General features: G+C 56.3%; 1 protein-coding gene across 1 annotated transcript; it reads left to right on the top strand.

The window, feature by feature from the left end:
* The first annotated feature begins 340 nt into the window (after positions 1-340).
* Positions 341-8,824, top strand: Calm3 (calmodulin 3). Its single transcript, XM_041653495.1, has 6 exons — positions 341-608; positions 4,625-4,655; positions 6,508-6,651; positions 6,758-6,864; positions 7,017-7,152; positions 7,243-8,824. The coding sequence occupies exons 1-6, from the start codon at positions 606-608 to the stop codon at positions 7,269-7,271; spliced, it is 450 nt and encodes a 149-aa protein (XP_041509429.1). The 5' UTR covers positions 341-605; the 3' UTR covers positions 7,272-8,824.
* The last annotated feature ends 1,365 nt before the right edge of the window (positions 8,825-10,189 follow it).

Here is a 10,189-nt window from a genome sequence, read left to right as displayed (position 1 = left end):
TGCAACACCCACATCGCTTCCGTCTTCGCCTCTTTATGCCGCGCGGCCCCACAGAGCCACACAGCTCGTGCAGTTCCCCCCACACACACCGCTCAGTGGCTCGCCCCGGTTTGACGCATTGCAGGGAAGGCCGGACCAATCGGCTTTGCGTTCTCATTTCCGCCACGAGGCGGGTCCAATAGCTGCGTGGCTCACAGAGGGACGCGTCACTCTCCGCCATCCGGTGCCCCTCCGCCAAAGAGGAAAGCTGAGCGGATAGAAGAGGCTGAGAGCGCGGAGACCGAAAGTAGTCCTCGTGGCGGGGAGCGCGCGTGCGCGTGCCCGGCGGCTAATTCCCCGGGCGAAGAGCGCGGTCCTGGCGCGGAGGGATCCGGAGAAAGCCGCAGTGCAGCGGGAGCGCGCGGGCCGGGTGGGGCGGGGCCGGGCGAGGCGGGGCGCGCGAGGCTGCCGTTGAGGGACCGTTGGGGCGGGCGGCGGCGGCGGCGGCGCGCGCTGCGGGCAAAGAGTGTGGAGGCGCGGACGCGCGGCGGAGCTCGAGCTGCTGCAGCTGCTGCCGCCGCCAGAGTAACCTCGATCCCCGAGCTCCGGACACCCGGTGCCTCGCCATGGTGAGTGAGGCGGCCGATGTCGGGAGGGGACCCCCCGAGATGACGAGCGAACCTTGGGGGACAGAGACCGGGCCCCTCGGGATCTCCCAGGCGGCCCTTGGGACTTCTAGAAGCTACTTTATCACCAGGTTGAATTGGTGGGACCCCCCAAACAGATAATCTGAGACTTCAAATAGGGGAACACTGGACACCCTCCCCCCCGCGCGCGCAAGGAGCATTCGGATCTATCACGGGACGATTGATCTCAGAATCACATCCTTACCCCCCCGACCAAGGGAGGAGAAAATAGAAAACGCCGGCGATGAAGGCGTTAGTTTCTGAAAGAATGCAGGAGGCTGCTCCTGGAGGGGTGGCCGTGGGTAGCTGAGCCTGAGTGGGAGAGGGGGCCGATCGGCTCCTCAGCGGTATTCTGCAGAGGAGAGAATAGATGGAGATGGGATCCGGGGTCACTTCTGCCTACTAGACCCCGGTGGGGGAGGGGTCTCTCCAAGGACAAGCATTGCCGAGGAGGAGGGTCAGGTGCAGGCTGAGGTAAGGAGGAGCCGAGGTGGGTGGCTGCAGAGGCTAGAAGATGCTCTTGGAGCTTGCGGGGACCCACATGGGGACTGAGGAGGATTGGGGTCTTAGAGATGTTTTAAAGGAGTAGGAATGTGATCAGGGGTAGTGGGGGAACCAGGGAGCCTTGTGGAGAACTTGGTAGGGGGTAGCTAGGAAGGATTCTGAGGTTAAGGTTGTTGCTCTACGAAGAGGGATTGAAGGGAGGGTTGATGAGGCGTGTTTTGTTTGGGTCGGTGGAAAACGGGGTTTCCAAGGTGAGGGATGGGGGAGGACTTGCGTTTGGGTGGTGGGGTGAGATTGGGCAGGCTTCTAGAGGAATGGTGGAGGAGACAATGAATGGTAACTGAGGTAGGCCTAGGTTTAGAAGTGGCTGTCTCCAGGGAAAGGTCCCACACAAAAGCTGATGTTGGTAGTGGGCTCCTGCAGAGGATCTGAAGGAATGGCTGCGCGCCCCCCTTTCCCTGGGAAGAATGGGGCTAGGCCAGGCTGAAGGCGCACCATGGCAGCAGGAGCGGGTGGGCGGAGTTGTTCGGGTCCCTATTGCGCACTGAAACTGCGTGAAATGAGAGTGGGGTCAAAGTTTGGGGTGCACCAGATAAGCTATCTTGCTTAAGCCAGGAAGCCTGGCCCCCTCGTTGTCCCCTCTAAGCCAGAAGAACTGCCTTTTTCCTCCAGCTCCATGCACCTGCTTCCCCTCACTGTGCCAAATGACAGTGCAATACAGTACAGTGTGGTGTCAGTGACAGACGCCTAGTCCCATCCCCTCAGGGTGGGGGCTGCAGTGCTTCTCCAGAGAAGACCTTCAAGGGACCCTCTCATTGGCTTGAGGGCCACTTGTTCTTTAAAGGCCTCTTGCCCAGCTCCCCACAGCTAGAGCTTCTAGAGGCAAAACAGCAGACTACTTCTCCCCTGGTCCTGCCACCCACAACATCCCCAGCCCCCCCAGGCTCAGCCTGGGAACCGTGTGCACCACCCTCCCTGGCAAAGCTGGGGAGGACAGGCAGCCGCCACCATGTATCAGATCTCATACTGCTGACACAGACCTGAGGGCTCCTCTTGCCGCCACCCCATTTTCCCCCCCAGTAGAACCTTGCTAAAGGGGCCCTGCAGCTTGGGCAGCTGCCAGCAACCCCCACTCCCCACCTCCAAAGGAGGGTCCCAGCTTTGGCCTTGACCAGCTTTTCTCTTTCTGTTTGTAGTCAGCAGGATATTGGAGGGAAGAATCCCTGGTAACTGGCCTTGGACTTTGGCCTGAGCTCTGTGGCTCTTCCTTGGCCCGGGTGAGGGGCCCTGGTCTTGGTTTCTGAGCTCATTTAACAGGGCTTTTCTGGCACCCGCTGGGGACTGGGACAAGACAGAAATAATCCCCTCTTTCCTCCCCACCCCAAGTTGCTTTTTCTTGTCCAGCCTCTCTCTGGAGCCTGAGATGAAGCTTCGGGAAAACGCAGGGTTATTCTTTGGTGAAAGCCAATGATCTGGGCTGGGAAGGGCCTCCAGCAATAGTCAGCCTTACTTCTTGGGCCATTCGTTTTCCAGGCCAACAGCCCTGCCGGGATATCTTGTGGCCTTTCCTTGATGGAGCGGGGGAAAGGGCTCCCAGATGTCAGGGAGAGCATCTGACAGGCCCTCCACAGAGCCAGGGCCACGCCTGTTTGCAGCAGCCGTGACAGTGCCTCTGCAGCTTCCAGCTCTTTGGGGAGAAATGGCACATAGCAGCCTCCAGGGCCGGGCATCCTTGGCTCTTCGGCAACCTGCCTTGGCCTTCTTGCCCCCATTTCCCCTTTAGTGTCACCAAAAGGGCGAGAAAGCAGGGCTTCTTGCAGACAGCACTGTGTGATGGGAAGGTCCCGAGTGGGCTGTCTTTTCCCATACTAGGGAGGCCCATGGAAGAGAATGAAAAGCAGATGGGCTCCATAGCTGTCCTCCCCGCTGCTCCTCTCTGCTTCCTCCTCCCCTCCCCCAGCACAGACTGGCCTCGGTAACCAGAAGCCCATTCTCTTCTCACTTTCTGGGAGCAGCCAGCAGCGGTGTCCTCGGGTGTCAGAACCGAGGGGTGGGCCTGGGCGCCTTCTCCAGCAGCAGTGTCCTCGGGTGTCAGAACCGAGGGGTGGGCCTGGGCGCCTTCTCCCACTCTTGAGCTCCGGAGGGCAGTTAGAGCAAGGGTTCCTTGGCCCAGGCCACCAGGGCAGGGTTAGGAAGCCCACCACTCTGAGTCATTTCTGATAGCCTTTGCTATCTGTACTCCCCACTCTCACCCCCGCAGGCATCTCCCCACTGTCCCCATCACTTTGACTCCTCTGATACTTTATGTTTGGGGCTTGGTCTCAGGTTTTCGTCCTCCAGATTAAACAGTATCCTCCAGTGTGCATCATTATGAATATGGAGTGGGGTGGGCTATGTTTGCAAGACCTGCTCAAGGGGTAAAGGTGGGCAGTGTTTGTGGCCTTTGCTAGAAGCTCCAGAACCTTAGTAGAATGATAAGTATGCCTGCCATAGTTCATTCTGTTTCTGGGGCCTCCAAGCTCAGGCTGGGACCCTGCTGTGGCCTTCGTACTCCTTGCCCTCATGGAAAAAGGAAAGGAAGCGTCGTGGACTACCGTGGCCCAGGGATTCTTACAGCAAAAATAAAATTAGCCTTATAGCTTAGAAGTTGGGATCCAACCCCCATTCACTCCTCCCTTTAGGACCTCTGCACCGCAAACAACCAGGGCTGTAGTGAGGAAGAGCTGAGCACTTTACCTCCTCCATGCAACCCTAAATGAAGCGGGTGCTGAAGCCTGGACTGAAAAGGGTTAAAAACTGCAGTGCTGAATTGGAAAGGCTGAAGCCCAAGCAGACTTCAGTCCTTTGCCACCGTGGTTGCCTGCTGCAGTCATTTCCTGTCGCTTGCCCCTCTTACCCAAAAGTAACAGAACAGAATGGTGCCCTATTCCTACCTGGCACGTGAGTGGCTAGAGCAGCCTCTCCCCTGACCAGGGTTCTTTCAGGCCCTGGAGCAACTTGGAGACACCAGTTAAAAGAAGTGTTGACAGTCTAGTATCTCCAGATGAGAAGCTAGCGAAGATAGCCCCAGGCAGCTTCCCTCTACCCTACCCAAGGACTGGCCTGGAGCCTTCTAGAGCACTTGATGAGGCCTCTAGGGCAGCTGCTTCTTGCCTCAGCCTCTGGGGCTCCCTAAGCACAGCCTCAGCACTGCATGCTCTGTATCCAGGTTGGCGTTGGAGCAGCCCTGCTCCCGGGCTGGGTGCTTCCTCAGCCTGCCTGTGGTTGCAGCCCACCCTAGCACCTGACTTGTGGGTCCTGACTGTCCTAGGCCCTGACTCAGACACGCGCTTCCCTCGCCCAGCAGGTGCACCTTATGAAAGTGGCCCCAGCAGAGAGGTCTGGGCAGGGGCAGGATGCCACATCCCAGGTGGGTGGCTTAGCCCTGAGACTTACTCTCCTTCCTCCTTTTCCAGGCTGACCAGCTGACTGAAGAACAGATTGCAGGTGAGTGCCACTCTGAAGCAGGATCTTAGCTAGCCCCTGATCTGATGTGTGTGTCCAGGCCTGCAGCTAGAATGCTGGTGAATGTGCAGAAAAGCTTAGCAGGCACTGCCACACCTTCCCCACAGCCCTGGGCCAGGCTACAAGGGCTGTCCGTCTCCTCCTGGGGCCTTGAAATGACGTTCTCCTGCACATCCCACCCAGCTGGCCCTCCCAGTTGGGGCCAACCAAACTGAGGAGGTGTACCCCTACCTCCCTTGCTATTGGCTGGCCACTCCCACCTCCACTGCTCACTTGCTTCCTTTTTCCTCTTCCTACCCCGTCTCTGATAGATCTTAGCTTCCCTGACCCCACATCAAGCAGGGCGCTTCTTTCTCTCCATCACTCCTGCCTGTGTGGTACAGGCCTGTCTTATGTTCTGTTTGTTTTTTTGTCCCTGTTATTGCCTGGCACCAGGAATCAGTTCCTAGAACATAGCAATTGGTTGTATTAGCTGCTACCATATCCTCAATGCCTGGAGCATAGTGGGCACCCCATAAATTCTTCCTGCATAAACAACAGTCTCCTGCCTCACATAAGCTAAACAAACCCCCCTAGACCCCATGTGGCTTTATTTTTGTGGCTCTGCCCCCAACCCAAGCCTCCAGGAAGACCAGCTGCTGGACTGATGGAGCTATGGACTAGGTTTCCATGCTTCTGCCCCTCCCCCTCCACAGCCTGAGGCACTCCTGGGATATCTCCTAACCACAGGTTGCCACACAACTGACCAGAGGCCAAAGTAAGAGAAGAGAAGGTCTCTGCCCTCAGCTTTGCTGTCCATGACCTATTAGGAGAGGACCTGTTTTCTCAGAGTCACACTTTGGCCCTGAGCAGCTAGAGACCCACCAAGGAAAGCTGAAAGATTAGAATTGTTTATTGGTCATGAGCTCGTGGGTCACATGACCCGCTCTCGACTGCCTGCCCCACTACCAGCATCCCCAAGGAGACTTGGACTATTTCCCCAGCCCAGAAGCTCAGGTCACAGCTGCCCAGCAGTGTGTGTCCCTTCCATCCCCAGCCCGGCCCTCCTATAAACACAAACACCTCGCTTTTCACCCTGAGCCCATTAGCAAAACCTCCACCACCCCCGCCCCCAGCCCACACCCTCATGAGAACAGGCTGCCAGGCATCTGTTCTCAGAGGGTTTGGGGGTGGGGAGCTCTGGGTGCCAGAGTGGGCCCAGTGGGAGGGCAGGAGCCACATGCTTTTCTCCCTTCTCCTGATGCGGCCCCAGCTGTGGCCTTCCCACTCAGCACCACACTCCTGGTCCTCCTCACTTGGCAGGCATCCCCCTTTGCCTCCCAGCCCCTCAGTCCCACATACTGCCCATCAACCAAGCCCTGCTGCAGACCGCTCCACATGTCACCGCCCCCACAGGCTTGACGCCTCCTCTGGAAGCTGGTAGCACCCACGGCTGGGGACTGGGCTGGCAGTGCACAACAGAAGGAATTTGATGTAACATTTCCCTTTGAGGTTGACACAAAACCTTTGCAGTCTCCCCTTCTCCTCCTGCCAGTTGACCATGGCTAGTGAACCTCAGATGGAGAATTGTCTTGCCTCTTATCCACTCCATCACTTTGGTCCAGTGCATCATTTGAGAGAGAGGCCAAAGCCAGGGACCACAAAGAAATGGAGAACTATGAGAGGACAGCTGTCAGGCCAGATCACTTGGCTCGATGGGCTGAGGAGGAAAGGGTGAAAGAAGGCAGGGGTACACTGAAGAATGGGAGCCCTGAGCCCTGTGTCTCCCTCCTCCATCTGAAAATAGGTGACTACTGTAACCCTTGGCTGCTGGTACATTCCTTTCTTTTCCCAGAGTTCAAGGAAGCCTTCTCCCTCTTTGACAAGGATGGAGATGGCACCATTACCACCAAGGAGCTGGGGACTGTGATGAGATCGCTGGGGCAGAACCCTACTGAGGCTGAACTGCAGGACATGATCAATGAGGTGGACGCTGATGGTAAGCTCCTAAGAGTATGCTCACCCACTCTGCTCTCTTGTGACCTCGGGGAACTGTTACCTCTCCTACAGGGCTCTGGGTAACACCTACCTCTCTGCACTTCCAGGCAATGGGACCATTGACTTCCCAGAGTTCCTGACCATGATGGCCAGAAAGATGAAGGATACAGACAGTGAGGAGGAGATCCGAGAGGCCTTCCGTGTCTTTGACAAGGTAAGCAGTCAGTCCCTATGACAGATGCCTAAACAGTAAAGCCAGAGTCTCCTCTGCACTTCCAGAACCCCTTCTCCCAGTATGTGGGGGAGGCCACTACAGCTCTCCAAGCAGGGGAAGCTGAGTGACAAGCCTTGGTCCCCAAACCCCAGGATGGGAATGGCTATATCAGTGCCGCCGAGCTGCGTCACGTCATGACGAACCTGGGGGAGAAGCTGACAGACGAGGAAGTGGACGAGATGATCCGAGAGGCTGACATTGATGGAGATGGCCAGGTCAATTATGAAGGTGAGTTGTGTTGAGCAGGTCCATGCCCTGGAGCTGGGAGGCTCACAGGGGTTTAGCTTGTGGTGGACTCAACTCCACATCTCTTGGCAGAGTTTGTACAGATGATGACTGCGAAGTGAAGGCCCGGGCAGCTGGCCATGCCCGTTCTCCTGATCTCTTCTCACGCTCTCCTCTCTTCAACACTCCCCTGCGTACCCGGTTCTAGCAAACACCAATTGATCGACTGAGAATCTGATAAAGCAACAAAAGATTTGTCCCAAGCTGCATGACTTCTCTTTCCCCGTCCTCCTGACTGTCCCTCCATGCCCCTCATCGCTTCCTTTGGCCTGCCCCCTTCCGTTCCCATTTTCCAGGCCTGATGCATTCATAAGGTGAACCCCATTGCCCTGGGGAGCCTCTGCCCTCCTCCTCCAGCCCGGATGGCTCTCCTCTGTTTTTGGTTTGTTTCCTTCTGTTTACCCTTCTTTGGGTGCTGGGGTGACCACCATTCCTGTCCCTGCCCAGTGGGGAGGGGAGCCAGGCTTTTTTGCCATGTGGAAGAGCATGTCCTCTGCCACTGTTGCATGCACCCCAGCCCTGTGATTCTATGTGCAAACCCAGCAGCCTATGGGGCGGGGTGCCAAGAGGGGGCGTTCCAGGACTGAGAGTCGAGGAAGTGTGGCAGTGACAGGATGTGACCCAGGATGGGGGGTGGGGGGTGGGAGGGTTGGGAAGGGGCAGGAAGGTCTTGGAAGCTAACATGCTTTCACTACTGGAGGGGGACGGACAGGGCGGACAGCACTCGGGTCTGTTCTGAAACCATCTGGCTGGCTTTCTGAGGTCAAGCTGGGTGGGGGACTGTCATTGGCCATGATGCCGATCACACTTGCCCTCATCCCTCCAGCGATCTCACGCTGTTCTGTAAATACCTGGTGCTAACATCCCATGCCGCTCCCCCATGGCGCCCCCAGCCACCTGCCCAGTTCAGGGCTGGTTCAAGAATGATGTGGGGGATGGTCGCTGTGTAATGTGCTGGTGATCTTTTTTCTTCTTCCCCTTTATGCCCCTTAAAACTTTGATTTTTGTCCCTAACATGCCGGGCCAACTAAAGGAAGGGTGGGGAGAGGGGAGATGAGCCCCACCATGCTCACAAGAACCAACCTGCAATAAACACTTCTGTGGGCCACCGCGCAGAGCACGCAGCGGGCACCTCCTGCCCCTCCGTGGTGACTTGGCATTGCTTTCTGCCCGCCTCTGCCCTCCTCACCCTGCCTGCCCCACTCCCCGGCGGAGAGCATGATCCGCGCCCTTGCTTCTGACTCTAGCCTCTGGGACATATGTCAGTCAACATGGGCAGTTCAGTCTGGGTTCGTTTCCTTTCTCTGTTCTCATCTGGCCCCCCAGGGCAATCACGTTGCTTTTGCTGGGACCTGCCCAGCTTTGAGACTCCTTTCCACCCCTTGGCACCAGCCTTGAGGGAGGGAGGGACAGGGCATATCGGGAGACCCAGCCAAGAGCTGAGGGTAAGGGCAGGTAGGCGTGAGGCTGTGGACTTTGCGGAATGTTTCGGTTTTTGTTTTTTTGTTTTGTTTTTTATTTTTGTTTTTGTTTTTAAACCGGGCAATATTGTGTTCAGTTCAAGCTGTGAAGAAAAATATATATCAATGTTTTCCAATAAAATACAGTGACTACCTGTCTGGACTCTTCCTTCCATCTGCCCTCAACCTTCCTCTGTGGACTGGTCACCAAGGATAGGTACTACCCTGGCCCAGCAGTCTGGATCTGTCTGGGTGAGGACTTCAGAGAGAGGCCCACCATCAGGAGAGCTCCCAGAGGCACCTGACCCAACATGAAGAAAGGGTACTACAGCCAAAGGGAACTAGGGAAACTTTGTGACTGGGGAACAGATTGTGAGGGGCCAAAGACTGGTTGGAACAGAGGGTGACAGGTTCTTCATGGGTGAGTTTCCCTGGTGGCTTCCCAATCATGACACCAGTGAATCACTGGCAGCATATGTAATAGCAGGAGTGCCCCAGAGGATCTTGAGCAGTTGTGACTCACCCCTAGGGCCATGTTCAGGGCCAGCCTGGACTTCAGAGAGACCCAGTCTCATTTGAAAAAACAAAAACTCCAATCAGTTGCAAGGCACAGCTGCTCACTGACTTCCTGCACTTCGTGAGGCTGTGGAGAGAGGCCTCCAGTTCTCTGGAGCTGCAGCAGAGGGATGTGGTAGGGTGTGCATAAAGAGCTCCCAGCTGCAGGCCCCTCTCGCCTCCTGATTTCAAGGGGGCCAGAGAGGTGGCTCAGCAGCTAAGAGCCTGACAGCCACATAAGCCCATTGCTGTAGGGCACGTCTGTAGTCCCAACACTCCTATGGTGAGATCAGAGAGTGTGCTGAGAGACCCTGCTTCAAAGCAGGTGGAGAAGAACCTGCTGGCCACACCTGTACTCCTACAAGGATAGATGGGGCCACATCGTACTGAGTGGAGCAGTGGCTTTTCCCCTGGGCCTCAGTTTACTAAAATGGAAAGTAATTCCTGAACTACTAGAAATAAGCTCCAGGTTGTGCCACCATGTGTTCATATCCTCACCCTGCTTCGGTTAGGAGCTGGAGACTTGGTTTGTTTTTTTCCCTGACAGGAAGTCTGAGCAGGTAAAGCCTGCCACTTGGAAGTGACAGTAGAATCACACTTTCCTATTCTCACTGGGCTTCCAGATGCCGAGCGTTTGACCACAGCATACCCCCAGTGCCCCCCCCCCCCCATCACAATGAATCCTTACCAATGTTTGGGAAAACTTACTACTTGAAGACAGGTCACATTATTAAATAGCCATCACACTGCCCCCTCTTATCTTTTACAAAACAGAGACACCCCACACAGAGCTTGTAACAGTCCCAGGGTGAACAGTGAGGCCAGGCAGCTAGCTACAACTCCAGGCCAAGGAAGCACTTAAGGGGAGCAGTTGTGTCCAGATCAGGCTCCCAGATCTAGGTCCTGGGCCTGAGACGGGGGAGCCAAGGAGGTGCCAGGCAGAGTCCCCTCAGAGTCCAAGCAGC

This window comes from Microtus oregoni, unplaced genomic scaffold (genome assembly GCF_018167655.1).
Source record: "Microtus oregoni isolate MIOR12 unplaced genomic scaffold, Mior012 000006F_ref0000085, whole genome shotgun sequence".
Classification (NCBI taxonomy): Eukaryota; Metazoa; Chordata; class Mammalia; order Rodentia; family Cricetidae; genus Microtus; species Microtus oregoni.
This window is presented reverse-complemented; position numbering and strand designations above follow the sequence as displayed.

Bases quoted from the DNA above. Each gene is read 5' to 3' on its own strand.
- Calm3 (XM_041653495.1), top strand. The intron at 6,865-7,016 runs GTAAGCAGTCAG...CCCAAACCCCAG, and splicing joins CCTTCCGTGTCTTTGACAAG to GATGGGAATGGCTATATCAG. The intron at 7,153-7,242 runs GTGAGTTGTGTT...ATCTCTTGGCAG, and splicing joins TGGCCAGGTCAATTATGAAG to AGTTTGTACAGATGATGACT.